At 41.5% G+C, this 16,533-nt stretch overlaps 1 protein-coding gene across 1 annotated transcript in view; it reads left to right on the plus strand.

Annotated features, from left to right (window-relative positions):
- Positions 1–2,831: 2,831 nt before the first annotated feature.
- Positions 2,832–16,533, plus strand: part of IRAK3 (interleukin 1 receptor associated kinase 3) — a 79,736-nt gene continuing 66,034 nt past the window's right edge. The window contains exon 1 of the mRNA XM_049883793.1: positions 2,832–3,216. Coding sequence (XP_049739750.1) covers positions 3,072–3,216 — 145 coding nt within the window. The 5' untranslated portion in view covers positions 2,832–3,071. The remainder of the gene's footprint in view (positions 3,217–16,533) is intronic.

Below are 16,533 nucleotides of genomic sequence, written 5' to 3' on the forward strand. Positions count from 1 at the left end.
CATACAATGTTTGTCCTTTTGTGATTGACTTGTTTCACTCAGCATACACCTTCCGAGTTCGTCCACGTTGTGAGATGTTTTGTGAATTCATCATTTTTCTTTAATGTTGCATAATATTCCATTGTGTCTATGTATTGTAGTTTATTTATCCATTCATCAGTTGATGGGCACTTAGGTTGTTTCCATCTTTTTGCTATTCGGAATAACGCTGTGATAAGCATGGGTGCGCATATATTTATTCATGTCACGGCTCTTATTTCTCTAGGATATATACTTAGTAGTGGGATTGCTGGATCATATGGTATCTCTATTTCTAACCTTTTAAGGAAGCACCATACTGTTTTCCACAGTGGTTGTACCATTTTACAATCCCACCAGCAATGTATGAGTTCCAATCTCCCCACAACCTCGCCAGCATTCGTTGTTTTCTGTTTTTTGATCAGTGCCATTATTGCCAGGGTGAGATCATATCTCATTGCTGTTTTGATTTGCATCTGTCTAAGGGCTAATGATTGTAAGCATTTCTTCATGTATTTGTTGGCTGCCTGAATATCTTCTTTGAAAAAGTGTCTGTTCGTATCCTTTGCCCATTTTTTTAAGTGAATTCTTTGTCTTTTTGTTGTTAAGATGTTGAAAATTTCCATAAACTTTAGAGATTAGTCACTTGTCAGATACATCGTTCCCAAAATCTTTTTCCCAGTCTGTAGGTTCTTTTACTCTTTTGATGCACATAAGTGTTTAATTTTTTGAAGGTCCCAGTTGTCTAGTTTATCTTCTGTTGTTTGTGCATTTTTCAGTTATGTTTGATAGTTGATTTATGCCATAAATTAGGGCCCCTGGGTTTGCCTCTATTTTTTCTTCCGTGATCTTTACGGTTTTAGGTTTTGTATTTAGGTCTTTGATCCATCTTGAGTTAGTTTTTGTATATGGTGTGAGGTATGGGTCCTTTTCCATTTTTCTGCAAGTGGATATCCAGTTTTGCCAGCACTTTTTGTTAAAGAGACTCTCTCTTTGCCATTTAATGGATTTCAGTCCTTTGCTGAAGATCAGCTGTCCACAGGTGGATGGATTTACTTCTGGGTTCTCAATTCCATTCCATTGGTCTATGTGTCTGTCATTGTGTCAGTAACAGGCTGTTTTGACTACCGTGGCTGTATAGTAGATTCTGAGACCAAGAAGTATGAGTCCTCCTACTTTGTTCTTCTTCTTCAGTAGTGCTTTGCTTATCCAAGGTCTCTTGCCTTTCCATATAAAGTTGATGATTAGTTTTTCATCTCTTTAAAGAATGTTGATAGATTAGGATTGCATTACACCTATAGATTGCTTTGGGTAGTACTGACATTTTCACGATGTTAAGTTTTCCTATCCATGAGCATGGTATGACCAAGGCAAAGGAAGACACTGGGGGGTAGGCAAGAGTAAAAGGCAACAATGGTAAATACTGCTATACACAGAATCCTGCAGTAACAATAATAACAAATAATTTGAGTGGATACATAGGTAGATATGTAAGCTGAACAGGTGTGGGACAGTGTATGGGAGTACACTCATGAGCATATACAGGTTTGGCAGAGGATATTTCTACATACATATCTGTATGTGCTGCAAAATATCTATGTATATAGTAGAGCACACAAGGGGCACAGTTATGAAAACTCCTTAGCTATAATCGAACACCTTCAGGAACTGAGTCACTGGTCTTGAGGGCTTAGGATCATAGTCTCGGGGGACATCTAGGTCAATTGGCATAACAGTCCCTAAGGACAATGTTCTACAACCTACTGTGGTGAGTAGTGACTGAGGTTTTAAAAACTCATAAGCAGCCATCTAAGGCGCAACTATTGTTGTCTTCCTCTCTGTAGCAAACGGTGAAGAAAATCAAAGACTCAAGGAGACAATTAGTTCGAAGGACTAATGAACCACCTGAACCACCAGCCTGCGACCAGAAGAACTAGATGATGCCTGGCTACTACTACCAACTGCTTTGATCAGGATCACAATACAAGGTCCTGGAAAGAGTGGGAGAAAAATGTAGTACAAAATTCAAACTCATAAAAAAGACCAGATTTACTAGTCTGATAGAGACTGGTGGAACCTTGAGATTATGGCCCTCATACACCCTTCAAAGCTGGAACTGAACCCACTCCTGGAGATCCCCTTTCAGCCACAAACAATAGACAGGCCTATAAAGTGAACAGTAACACCTGTGAGGAGTGTGCTTGTCAGAACAATCAACCATAGGAGACCAAAAGGGTAGCATTTGCCCAAAAACAAAGTTCAGGAGGCAGGAAGGGCCAGAAAGGCTGGGCAAATGTAAATGGAGAACTTTAGGAAGGAAGCAGATAGAGTGTTGTCACATTGAGGGGATTGTAACTGTCATGAAACAAAATGTGTATAAATTGTCAAATGGGAAACTAATTTGCTCTGTAAACTTTCACCCAAACCACAATAAGTTGTTAAAAAAAAAAAAAGTAATGGCTGTTTCCATATCCATTCACACCACAAGACAGCCCATCCTAGGGCAGGCAGACAGGATGGTGATGTTGTTGTGAATTGCCCTTGAGTCAATTCTGACTCATGGAGTCCCATTTTGTGCAGCTGTGACCCTTCAGAAGCAAATCGCCAGGCCTGTTTCCCCAGTTGTCTCTAGGTGAGTTCCAACCAGCAATCTGCTGGCTAGTAGCTGAGCACTTGTCTGCACCACCCAAGAATTAGTTCTGCAGTTCTGGTCTTTCTCCAGCTCTTACTCTTTGCCTTGTCTCTTCTATCACACTCTAAACCCAGAAGTATGAAAGGACTCTGTTCGAAACAGGAAGTCAAAAAGGAAGGGATAACCAGAGGAAGGGAGACCCCACAGCCAGGCTGGCCGTCCGCGGACGCATCCCTGGGGAGAGGCGCCTTGCGTCATGTGGGTCCGCCCCTTGAACGGCCTGAGCACAGCGAGTTCTGCTACCTTGGCCTCTGTCGTGGAAGGAGGATTTCCGCGGTTGTGAAACAGTAGCTCGCGGGCGTGGAGGCAGACTGGGCTTTGCATCCCTCCTTTGTTTTCCCTGGTCTTCGGCTGCCGAACCATGGCCTGGGCGGCGGCGGGGAACCGCGGAGCCCGCGGCGCGCTCTCGGCGCGCACCTTACTGTTTGACCTGCCGCCCGCGCTGCTAGGCGAGCTTTGCGCGGTCCTGGACAGCTGCGACGGCCCGCTGGGCTGGCGCGGCCTCGGTGAGTGCGGCCTCCTCACGGGGGCGGAGGGGTCGGGGAGGCGGGGGCCGCAGTGCGCAAGGTCCGTGCGAGCTGCTGTTCGCGCTGCTGGATGAGCTCTGCGCGGCTGTGGGCAACTGCGACGGTGCGTCTGGCTGGCACCGCCTACTGAAGGTTCCGACGGTCGGAACCGTCCTTTCCGTTCCTTGGGAATTAGGCATGAATATTCCCTCAGACCCATACAATAGCTCCCACTCCTCTTTTAAGGAAACGTCGGGTATCGTAATATTAGCGACCAGAAGATTGGAAAAGGAGCCCTGGTTGCGCGATGGTTAAGCACTTGGCTGCTAACCTAAAGATTGGCGGTCGAAACCCACTCAGCCACTTCCCACGGGAAAGACAGCCTAAGAAACCCTATGGGGAGCAGTTCTACTCTGTGGAATGACTTGAGGGCACACAACAACGGCGGCTTGGAAAAGGAAGATAAACCAGCGTGATACCATCCTGTTTCTATCATTTTTCAGCTTTATCTGCTTCGGAATATTTTGTCTTTTCTCTCCGCACAATTACCCCAGAATATAATTTACATGTTAAAACATTTTTATAACTCTAGAATATTTATTCTTTGGTGTTTTCAGTGCACCCCCAAGTCCTCAATTAAGTTGCAGGTGAAATTCTAGGTTAAAGTATTATTTGTAATTAACTTACCTTCCAATTTTCTTAAATAAATGTATCTTGCTTATTTTTTCCAATTTGGTGGAATGAAGGTTTATGTTAAAGAATGGCTGTTTAATTTAATCTACAAAATTGGCTGCAAAACTTCATTTTATGCAGACCTTGTGGAAAGCTGAGCAAATGTCAGAAGTGTTAAAGTGTTGAATGTAATCATCAGAAATAATTCAGACAAAACCTTTTGTTTTATTAAGTGTAGGCTTTTTGCTGTTGGTTTTTAATGCTTCGTTATATCACTTTTAATGCTAATTCATAATAAACATTATGTCAAAACATTAAATTCTCTGAAATAGCTATTTTTCTTTCCAAGAATAGCGAAGACCTATGAAGAGAACAGTTTTGTTGTTTGTTGGTTGATGAACGAGGTAGTCACACTTTCTGGAATTGTAGCATTGGGCTTCCAGTTATTTTATAAATTGTTTATATATTATAAACTCTGTAGTTTTAAATTATGGCCCTTAAGTAAACATCTCAGAAAAGAATACTCAACTCTTTGGTTCCTAGGAAAAAAAAGGGAAACTTCCAGTAGTCATTTGAGGGATAATATCCTTCCGCCACCAGATCTCCTTTAAATGGATGATGGTGTAAGCAGTATCTGCACCCACAAATTTTCTACAGTTACTGAATTTGTGAGAGAAAAATGCTCTTCATTCATTCAGTCCATGGATAGTGAAGGGGACCAGGTAGGTAACGTTCATGAAGCAGGTTGGTGGAGACTGTGAAAATGAAAAAATACATACGCCCCATCTAAAAGGAACAGCGCTCAGCCCCAGGTCATTGCTGCTTCTCGGAAGTACAGCCCAGTGTTGCTGGATCTTATCTTTTTTTTAATTTTTAACTTATTTTTGAATAGCCAGAGAAATCCAGATATTCATGCTTTACATCGATTGTCTCCTATTTCAGTTTCCACTTGTCCAGTGAAGCAGTTGCTGTTGTCACCACCAATGTTTTAACAGGTTATGAAACTGAAGTACAAAGAGGTTAAGTAACTTGCTCAAGTTCAACAGCTAAGAGGAGGCAGAGCCAGGACTTGAACCATGGCAGTCTGGATTCAGAGCCTGTGCCTTAACCACATCCGCCCCACAGTTCCCCTCGACAACTTCCTCAAGATTACAGCTACTGCTATGCTCTTTCCTGCTGCGTCTCAGAGCCTCCCTGAAGTACAGCCATTTCTGACAGGAAAGAACAATTCAGTGAGCCATTTCATGCATACAGCCTTGTCTTCCCAGTGGAAAGGGCTGGAGTGTTGTTTACTCCTTGATACTCCAGCTATAATTTATTGGGCAAGAGGTTGTGTCTACTGAGTGCCTGGACCACGTAGCTCTGAAAAGGACTGGAACTGACAAGCCGCTTCATGAATTGTTGGCTTGGTGAAAAGGGAAGGCTGGCTCAGCCCAGGGCCCTTGAGGACAACTGTGTTTTCATATTGGTACAGTGAAGGGAGAGAGGGCTAAGAGGTGCAGGACCCTAGAGGGGAACGGGAAAGCGTTGGAAGAGTGAATTAAGCACCAAAACCAAAGTCATTGCCCTTGAGTCAATTCCAATTTATAGCGGCCCATGGGACAGAGTGGAATTGCCGCATAGGGTTTCCAAGGCTGTACTCTTCACAGAAGCAGATTGCCACATCTTTCTCCTGTGGATCGGCTGGTAGGTTCGGTTAGCAGTTGGACACATTAACCACTGTGCCACCAGGGCTCCTTGAGTTAAGGACAGTCCCTTTTATACTCAGAACAGCTCAGGGCCTAAAGGTACAGAGGGCCCCACATTCCATATAGAAGACAACTGGAACAATGATAGGCAAAGCTGCCTCAAACTGATCATGATTCTTGGTAGTGAATATCAGAGCTGTGTTTACGAAGGTGGCTCAGAAAAAGACAGATCATATAACAATATATATGATATCATCAGTGTGTACAGGATTAAGTAGGCCAGATGTTCACAAGCCTGAAAGCTGAGGAAAGTTGGGCAAGTGTTAAGTGTAATCATCAGAAATAATTCAGACAAAAATCTTTGTTTTTCTTAAGTGCAGGTTTGCAGTCTGGTAAAGATACAAATGCTCAAGCTCTCCCCCTGAAGCTGTTGATTCAGTAGGTCTGGGTTGAGGGTACAGCACCTCTCTGGTTATTGCCAGGCCCCACCGTGATTGTTATGCAATGTGGTTTGGGAGCCATTGCTTAGGTCAAATTCTCCTCTTTAATAGTATCTTAATATTTTTTTAATATAAGTTAGTTTGCTATACTCTTTTGCTACTGCACTTAGTTCTTTGTATCTTTAAACATATTCTACATATGATCTTCAAATCACTTTTGTGAAGTATTGCTATTAGAAATATGGAATGTCAAGATAATGTATCTTCTGGCTGACATTGATGATTTTGTGGTTTTATAGTGAAAGCGGGAACTTAGATTGGAAAATGTTAACTTATAACGCCTTACAGACATGATAACGTCTACGCAGAGCCTCTGGTGACAGTTCATTTCATTACATTACCATAGATGGGTATTTAAATTGTTTGGAGCAGTTCATTGGTGGCACAGTGGTTAAGAGCTCCATTGCTAACCAAAAGGTCACCAGTTCGAATCCACTAGCCACTCTTTAGAAACCCTGTGGGGCAGTTCTGTTCTGTCCTATAGGGTCGTTATGAGTCAGAATCATATCGACAGCAATGGATTTTTTTGTTTTTTTTAGTTCATACCGTAAAACCTCTCAACACTTACAGTACACTAAGAAACTTTTTTTTTTTTCCAGATAGGTTGTATTCAATTTTCTTCCTCTCAGGAAAGAAAAAAAAAAAAAAAAACTATCATAGAAATTATTATTAATAACTTTAAAACAGTTAAATGTAGAATCACATTAAATTTGTAGTTGAATATTCAATAAAGATAAAAATAATAGTAATTGTAAGTACAGCTGCCATCTATGAGTGCTTGGAGCCCTGGTGGCTCAGTGATTAAGTGTTAGGCTACTAACCAGAAGGTTAGCAATTCGAACCCACCAGCTGCTCCACAGGAGAAAGATGTGGCAGTCTGCTTCCGTAAAGATCGCAGCCTTGGAAACCCTATGGGACAGTTCTACTCTGCCCTACAGGGTCTCTATGAGTCGGAATCCACTTGACAACAGTGGGTTTGGTTTTTGGTTTATTGAGTGCTTTACTATCTGCCAAGCACTGTGCTAAGTATTTTATATGAATCATCTCATTTACTTAGCACAAAAAATTCTATGAGGCAGGTTTTCCTATTTCCATTTTATAGACAGAGAAACTGAGTCTCAGAGAATTTAAGTAACTTGCCTTCAGTCACAGTCTCATAAATAGTGAACTAGGGTTCTAATCAGGTGGACTCCAGAGGCTGTATTCCTCCTTTTAAGAATAGTTTTAGATTTACAGAAAAATTTAGACGATAATACAAAGAGTTCCCATGTAGTCCACACTCTTCTCTATGTCCTTGCCACTCATTTTCCCCTATTATTAACATCTTACATTAGTATGGTGCGTTTGTTGCTATTGATACATTATTGTTAACTGAAGTCCATACTTTTTTTGCATTTCCTTAGTTATTACCTAGTGTCCTTTTTTTGTTCCAGGATTCCCTCCAGGATAACACATTGCATTTAGTTGCCCTGTTTCCTTAGGCTCTTCTTGGCAGTGATGGTTTCTTAGACTTTCCTTATTATTGATAATCTTGATAGTTTTTTGTTTTGTTTGTGATTTAGGTGAAATTTTACAGAACAAATTAGTTTCTCATTCAAAAATTTATACTCAAATTGTTTCATGGCATTGGTTGCAATCCCATGTTGTGTCAGCACTCTCCCCCTTTCCCTTTCCATCCTGGGTTCCATTGTCCAGTTTTCCTGTCCCTTCTCTCCTGCTTTTGTTTTGGGACAGGTGTTGCCCACTTGATCTCTTATACTTGATTTATCTAAGCAGCACGTTCCTTACGTGTGTCGTTGTTTGTTTTATGTTGTTGTTAGGTGCCATCAAGTCAGTTCTGACTTATAGCTACGGTACGTACAACAGAACGAAACACTGCTGGGTCCTGCGCCATCTTTGCTATGCTTGAGCCCATTGTTGCAGCCACTGTGTCAATCCATCTCATGGAGGGTCTTCTTCCCCTTTATTGCTGACCCTCTGCCTTACCAAGCATGATGTCTTTCTCCAGGGACTGGTCCCTCCTGATAACATGTCCAGAGTAAGTGAGATGAAGTCTTGCCATTTTCCCTTCCGAGGAGCACTCTGGCTATATTTCTTTTAAGACAGGATTGTTTGTTCTTCTGGCAGTCCGTGGTATATTCAATATTCTTTTTCGCTTTATAGGCCAAAAAAAAAAAAAATTTTTTTTTTTTTTTTTTAATATTTGGCTGAAAGGTGAACTTCAGAAGTGGCTTCAATTATCGAGTTAGAAGGGTGTTCAGGTACCATAGTTTCCAGAGTTCCTCCAGTCTCTGTCAGACCAGAAAGCCTGGTCTTTTTTGTGAATTTGGTCATTTGTTTTGCATTTTTCTCCTGCTCTGTTCGGTACTCTGTGTTGTACTCCCAGTCAGAGCTATCCTTGGAGTTTTGAGGAGTCAGGTATTTTGTGGAATGTCCCTCAACTGGGAGTTGCCTGGTGTTTTTCTCATGGTTAAACTGAGGTCCTGGGTTTTTGGAAGAAAAATCACAGACAGGTGAAATGTCATTTTCTTTACATAGTATCAAGGGTAGATACTATCAACATGACTTATCACTGATGATGTTGACCTTGATCACTTGGATGAGGTAGTGTTTGCCAGGTTTCTCCATTGTAAAGTTGCTCTTTACCCTAGCCCCGCTCTTCATACTGATGTACTTTTTGAAGGAAAGTCACTATGTATACCCCAAAGTTAAGGAGGAGGGAATTATGCTCCTTCTCTTTGAAGGCTGAGTGCAGTCTGTGTTCTTTTGATCACTTTTTTCTTCTATCCTACAATGTCCTCGTTAGACCTCACATCCAGTCTAATCTACCACCCATTTCTATGTTCCCCTTAAAGGCAAAATTCTTCAAAATGTCTATTTATATTCCAGGTTCTCTCCTCCCATTCTCCCTTGTCTGTTGCCCTGGTTAGGCTCTGACTCATGGCGATCCTCTGTGCAACAGAATGAAACGTTACCCTGTCCTGCGCCATCTTCATGGCTGTTGGTATGCTAAAGTCCGTTGTTGCAACCACTGTGTATTTTGAGTGTCTTCCAACCTAGGGGGCTCATCTTCCAGCAATATATCAAACAATGTTCTGTTGTAATCCATGAGGTTTTCATTGGCTGAATTTCAGAAGTAGATTGCCAGGCCTTTCTTCTTAGTCTTAGTCTGGAAGCTCTGCTGAAACCTGTCCATCGTGGGTGATCCTGCTGGTATTTGAAATACGAGTGGCATAGTTTCCAGCATCACAGCAATATGAAAGTCATCACAGTACAATAAACTGTCAGATGGGTGGTGGGTTCTCCCTTGAACTCACTCCAATACAGCTTTCACCTTTACCGATCCACTGAGATTCCTCTCTTCTAAGGTCAACAAGATTAAATCCAATGATCAGTGCTCCGTCCTCACCTTATTTAACACGTTGAAGCACTTTTTTTTTTTTTTTTTACTTTCAGGACATGACAGTCCTATTTTTTGTCCTTACAGGTTCCTCTTTATCTCTCTCATCTCTTGAGTGCCTATCATGGATTGAATTGTGTACCCCCAAAATAGGTGTATCAATTTGCCTAGGCCATGATTCCCAGTGCTGTTTGATTGTCCACCATTTTGTCATCTGATGTGATTTTTCTATGTGTTGTAAATCCTATCTTTGTGATGTTGATGGAAACCCTGGTGGCGTAGTGGTTAAGAGTTCAGCTACTCACCAAAAGGCCAGCAGTTTGAATCCATCAGATGCTCTTTGGAAACCCTGTGGGGCAGTTCTACTCTGTCCTATAGGGTTGCTATGAGTCAGAATCAACTCGACATCAGTGGGTTTGGTTTTTTGGTTGTGATGTTGATGAGATGGGATTAACGGCAGTTAATGAGGCAGAACTCAATCTACAAGATTGGATTGTGTCTTGAGCCAGTCTCTATTGAAGCAAGCAGAAAGGCATGGGGATCTCATGGCAGCAAGCAAGAAGTGCCAGGAGCAGAGCATGTCCTTTGGACCTGAGGTGCCTGTGCTGAGCAGTTCCTAGTCCAGGGGAAGATTGATGACAAGGACCTTCCCCCAGAGCTGACAGAGAGATAAAGCCTTCCTGTGGAGCTAGCGTCTTGAATTTGGACTTCTAGCCTACTAGACTGTGAGAGAATAGATGTCTCTTAGTTAAAGCCATCCACTTGTGGTATCTCTGTTATAGCAAGCAGCACAAGATGTCTAAGACAGTGCCCCTGGGTTTTAGCCCATGGACCTTTTCTGTTTATCTACTACACCCATTACCTTGTAAATTCCATCTATATGCTAATAACTCCCAAATTTCTAGTGCGGGTCTCTTTCTTAAACTCCATTCTCATCCATCTACTTGTCTACTTGATAGACATCTCAAACTAAACAGTTGTCTGTATCTCAGTTATTGGCAACTCCATCCTTCCATTTGTTCTGGACAAAAATATTAGAGTCATCTTTGACTTCCCACTTTCTCTCACAAACCCACATCCTGTCTGTCAGCAAATGTTGTTGGCTTTGCCTTCAGAATGTTTCCAATGATCTGACTATTTCTTACCACCACCACCACAGCCATTCTGTTCCAAACCACTATGAGATCCCCCCCGAATTATTTCAGCAGTCTTCTAACTGGACTTCCTGCTACTGCCCTTGTCCTCCTTAAGTCAATCATCAACACAGCAGCCAGTAAGCCTGTTAAACATTAAAATCTATTTCACCATAATTCTACTCAGAACCCTCCAATAACTTCCTGTCTCATCAGAGTAAACAGCACAGCCCTAGATGACTTTTCTCACTTTGTTCTCCCTCTTATCCATTAACTGCAGCCACACTGGCCACCCTTGCTGGTCCTTAAACATGCAAGGAACATTCTTCTCTCAGGTAACCATGAGTCTTGCTTCCTCACCTTCTTCGTGCGTTTGTTTAAACATTACCTACCCTAACCACTCTTTTAAAATGATATCCTTACTTCCTTAAGAGCATTTTCTACCTTGTTTTTCTCAATAGCGTTTATCACCTCTCACATACTTTGTGTTTATATATATTTGTGTTTACTGCCCATCTATCCCACTAGGAAATAAGCTTCATGAGGGCAAGAATTTTTGTTTGCCTTGTTTCAGTGTACCCTGCTGAATTCCCTGGCATCTAAAATTACACCTAGCACAAAGCAGGCATTCAGTAAACATTTGTTGCTGAATGAATTAATGAATGAACAGACATTTATTAAGCACCCAAAACTTGTTGGGCAGAATCTTAGACAAAGCACTGTTAGATACAATGTCATAGTCCCTGCTTCTTAAGGCATTTCCAATTTAATGTGGGCAACACACTCTTTTTTCACAGATGTCACAGAGAAGTTTATCAAGGGAATAAAGTATGAGGAAATAGTAGGGATTAAAGCTTGGGTGTGGTGGTACAGTGGTTAAGAGCTTGGCTGCTAACCAAAAAGTCGGCAGTTCAAATCCACCAGATCCTTGGGAATACTATGGAGCAGTTCTACTCTGTCCTGTAGGGTCGCTATGAGTTGAAATCAGCTTGATGGCACCAGGTTTGATTTTTTCGGCATGGAATTACACAGCTTTTGAGGTCTAGGCTGAAATCGTGGTGTTGAGGAGTGAACTGTTACTAAATTCTCTCCCAGAGATAGTTACTGTCAGGTCCTTACCTGGGTCTAGGAATACGAGCAGGTCAGATGGAAGAGGGACAACTGAAAAATCACGCACAGTCCTACCCAGTTGTGGGGTATGAGTCCTACTCAGGTATGGGGTGAAAAATACAGATAGGCTTAAGCGTGCATATATTATTTTTTTTGTAAAACTTAACTGTTGTTGTTGTTGTTGTTCAGTGCCATTGAGTTGACTCCAATTCATAGCGACTCATGTGACAGAGTAGAACTGCCCCATAGGGTTTTCTTGGAAGAAGTGCAGCCAGAATTCTCCTTAAAAGCGAGGATGGCGAAGCTTTGTCTCACTTACTTTGAACATATTATCAGAAGGGACCAGTCCTTTAGAAGGACATCATACTCAGTGAAGTAGAAGGTGAATGAAAAAGAGGAAGATCCTCAATGAAATGAGTTGACACAGTGGCTGCAACAATGGGCTCAAACATAACAGCGATTGTGAGGATGGCACAGGATGGGGCAGTGTTTCTTTCTGTTGTACCTAAAGTTGCTATGAGTTGGAAGCGACTTGACTGTGCCTAACAACAAATAGCAAATCTTTACCGAAGGAGCCTTGGTGGTGCAGTGGTGAAGCACTTGGCTGCTAACTGAAAGATCAGCAGTTCAAACCAACTAGCTTGCCCTGGGGGAGAAAGATGTGGCAATCAGCTTCCATAAAGATTACAGCTTTGGAACCCCACAGGGCAGTTGCTGAATGGGTTCAAACCGCCAACCTAATGATTAGCAGCTGAGTGATTAATATGAACAGTCGAGCTAAATTACACTTTTGAGTTTTGTTTTCTTCTTCTTTATTTATTTATTTATGGAACTAAAAATATCTTCAATCTTGAATGTTCTTTTTTTTAAAAATTCATTAATTTCTTTGTATGCTTTATAGAAAGAAAGAAAAAGGTCGTCTTTCCTTTTTCTATTACGTTCTTAAAACAAACCTTGCAAGAATGCAGTCAATTTCCTAGGGGTTTTGGCATGTGGCTATATGCAAATATAAAGACTGTAAATAGGGTGTGTTGCATTGGTCTGAAAAACCCCTTTAAATACATATTTGCATATGGAGATGTGATTTCTACAACTGAAATCCGCAGGGGTTAATGTTACCTAGACAAGCCTGCATTCTCAAAACATCCTCTGTGGACCTCTGAGTGCTGAGTAGTTGTTAAAACCATCAGTTATCTTCAGGTGAACTGATTTCTGAACTTCTCAGATGGACTCTTTGGCTTATATTATGCCAAGATGTCTTGGAACAAAAGAATATTTGCTTTCTAAAACTCTGCTTAACTTAGGCACATTTTTCTTAATTTGCCTTTTTATTTTATAATGCTCTCAAGTTTACAACACAATTAGTCATTTTGAACTTCCTCTTAATTTTTATTTGTTTTATACTGTGAATAAATAAGATCCTATGTTTTGGAAGGAAACAAGGAAGGAAGGATGGAAGAGCCTATGAATATCAAGGAAGATAATTAACATGTCAAGAGTTTGCACTCCCGGAGCATCAAATTGCAGCTATTGTTTTATAGAATTTGATCTACATGGATTATACATGGTACGGATGCTAATAATAGTCTTTAGTGGTGTTTCAATTCAGAATGCATCATCATTAGAGAAAAGCTATTAAGGTTGCACTGTGCATCTCCAGGTAGAGAAAGGGACAGTGTATTTCATTTCTAATCTTTGAAGCAATCTATGCATGGAGCCAGCATCCATTTTAACTGAGCCCTGGGTCAGTTTCACACCATGAATTTGTAGGACTAGAAAGCTGCCTTGGCCTAATCTAGCTTTCTTTAGCCTTAGTACAGACTCGGAACCAAGAGTTCTGAGAAGGTGATGTGAAGATGGAAGCATCAGTGTTGGAGAACTAAAAAGCCCAGCTCATTTGGCATCTGCTTATTTACCCTCCAGCTGAATCTCAGACACGTGCTCGAGAGCCTCTTATATGAGCAGTTTCTCAGCCACACCAATGGTGGGAGAGCACAGAGCCATGACCTGTTGCACTTTAACAGGGAAAATCAGAAAATTTAAAAAGCAGAAGCAATATGGGGAATGGATTGATTTGGGAAAGCTGACAACCCCTGAATTTACTTAATAGTTATGAACTGTCCCTTTCCTACTGTGAGAACTGTCGTAAGCTATAAAATGATTTTGCTTTTGAATGTGCAAATATTGTATAAAAGACTGCTACTATTGCCACCAGATGGATTTCCAAAAAAATAAAGCTTCTGTCTTTGAATCGCTTTCTCAGAAATCTTAGACTGGTCCAATTGCTTCCAGAATGAAGTTTAATTTCTTATGCTTATACCCAGGACCTGCCAGAATTTGCCCGCTTATGCCCTCTGCCATTACTGGAACAACTCCATGTGTGCGACAGGCCTTTCCTCTTCCATCAGCCTATTTAAACCTTGCTCTACGCCATCCACCCCTGTTGCAGAACCAGCTGATGTCCGATCACCCTTGCTTTCCTTCCCTCACTTTGCTGAAATGTGATAGATTTCCCTTGTTGGAATGTTAATTTTGAGGCAAGGAGGTATTTTAAAGATTTGAGGTGTTTTAAAATCACCTCAAGTGCAGTGCAAGGAAGAGCAGCTAAATTTAGTGTATGTTTTTGGTGGGACTACATCAAAGGACTGGGGTCCCAGGGTAGTGCAAATGGTAAACTGAAAGAATGGCAGTTCAAACCCTCCCAGAGGCTCCTGGGAAGAAAGGCCTGGTGATCTGCTTCCGAAATGTCACAGCCTTGAAAACTCTGTGGAGTGCAGTTCTACTCTGTAACACATGGGGTCACTAAATAAGATAGAATTGACTCTCTAACCCATTGCCATCAAGTTGATTCCAACTCATGGAGACCCTGCAGGATAGAGTAGAACGGCCGTATAGGGTTTCCAAGGAGTGGCTGGTGGATTAGAACCGCTGATTTTATGGTTAGCAGCTGAGCTCTTAACTACTCCGCCACCAGGGCTCCAACTGACTCTATAGCAACTATTTTTTTTCCCAAAGGACGTTTACTAATGAGAAGCTTGAGATTGCTCATTAAGGCTGAGACTTGCCTGGTGCTGCACTGTAGGTGGGTGGTAGAGCTCCCACTAAACCTGGGTGCACCCACATGCACCCAGAGGCCTGCAGCAATGCTCTATTTTCACTGGTGGCTTTTCTCCTTAGAAGATAGTATAGTCTCTGGGGCTCAGAGTTCATTCTTTTGTGGAATTTTCAAACTTAAACTCAGGTGATTCCTCCCCTCCCTCAGGAGAGCACACCCTATCCAACAATTCCTTAAATATTGGCCTCTCTCTAGACATACTCGTAATTATAGACTTGGCTCTAGACTTGCCTTCTTTCTCCCTCCTTTGCCTTAAAGTACGCTTTAAAATTCGGAAGTTGTACAAAAAGGCAGTATAATTTTTTACTTGAAGAACTCTGTTAACTCAGGTGCGGTAAAACTCATATACATTCAGTACAACTTTAAGATATTTATAGCACACCCGAAATAAGTCATATATAATGTTTTTGAGCAACTAAAAGCCAAGAGTCTTCACAGAACATTTTCCTGATCCTACCCAGATGTATGGGACAAAATTTAAAGCAGCATTCCTAACTAAAATAACTCTAACTGTATTACAAATGAGTAACCACACTGAAGGGTGTGAGGAAGAAAAGAACCAACCCAAATAACTATGGAAAATAGTATCTTAACTGAATAAGATTAAGGGCAAAAAGGATTTGTACGTAAACCCTCTAATTTAGTTAGTGAACATGTTTCTCACAGGGCAATTCTGAAACTATGTGTATAGTTGAACAATCAAGTAAATATATTGTACATAGTGAGGGCAGAGTTTCTCATTAATCGAGAACAAAGTTATAATGAGGAAAAGCTACAAATATGTGATTGGGACCAGAAACAACAGTATAAACTCATTTTATTTTTTATTGTGCTTTAGGTGAAAGTTTATGGCTCAAGTTAATTTCTCATAAAAAGATTTATACATATATTGTTTTGTGACATTAGTTGCAATCGCCATACTGTGACAGCACACTCCCCCTTTCCACCCTGGGTTCCCTGTGTTCATTCGTTGGTTCCTGTCCCTTCCTGCCTTCTTATCCTGCCTCCGAACAGGAGCTGCCAATTTGGTCTCGTGTATCTGATTGAAGGAAGAAGCAGGCTCTTCATATGTCTTATTTTTTATTTTGTAGTCCTGTCTGATCTATGTCTGAAGAGTGAACTTCAGGAATGGTTTCAGTTCTGGGTTAACAGTGTGTCCGGGGGCCGTAGTTTCAGGGATTCCTCCAGTCTCTGTCAGACCATGAAGTCTGGTATTTTTATGAGAATTTGGTTTCTGCTCCACACTTTTCTCTTGCTCTGTCTGGGACTCTCTGTTGTGTTCCCTGTCAGGGCAGTCATTGGTGGTAGCCAGGTACCATCTAGTTCTTTTGGTCTCAGGCTTGTGGAATCTCTGGTTCATGTGGCCCTTTAGTCTCTTGAGCTAATATTTTCTTTGTGTCTTGGGTTTTCTTCATTCTCCTTTGCAACAAGCGGAATGGAACCAATTGATGCATCTTAGGTGACCGCTCTAAAGCTTTTAAGATGCCAGACCCCAGATGCCACTCACCAAAGTGGGATGCAGACCATTTTCTTAATAAACTTCATTATGCCAATTGATCTAGATGTCCCCTTGTAAACTCATTTTAGTACGTACTGTTGTTGCTATTATTAGGTGCCATTGAGTTGGTTTCTACTCATAGTGACCCTATTTGCCACAGAATGAAACACTGCCAGGTCCTGCACCATCCTCACAATTGTT

This window comes from Elephas maximus, chromosome 4 (assembly GCF_024166365.1).
Source record: "Elephas maximus indicus isolate mEleMax1 chromosome 4, mEleMax1 primary haplotype, whole genome shotgun sequence".
Classification (NCBI taxonomy): domain Eukaryota; kingdom Metazoa; phylum Chordata; class Mammalia; order Proboscidea; family Elephantidae; genus Elephas; species Elephas maximus.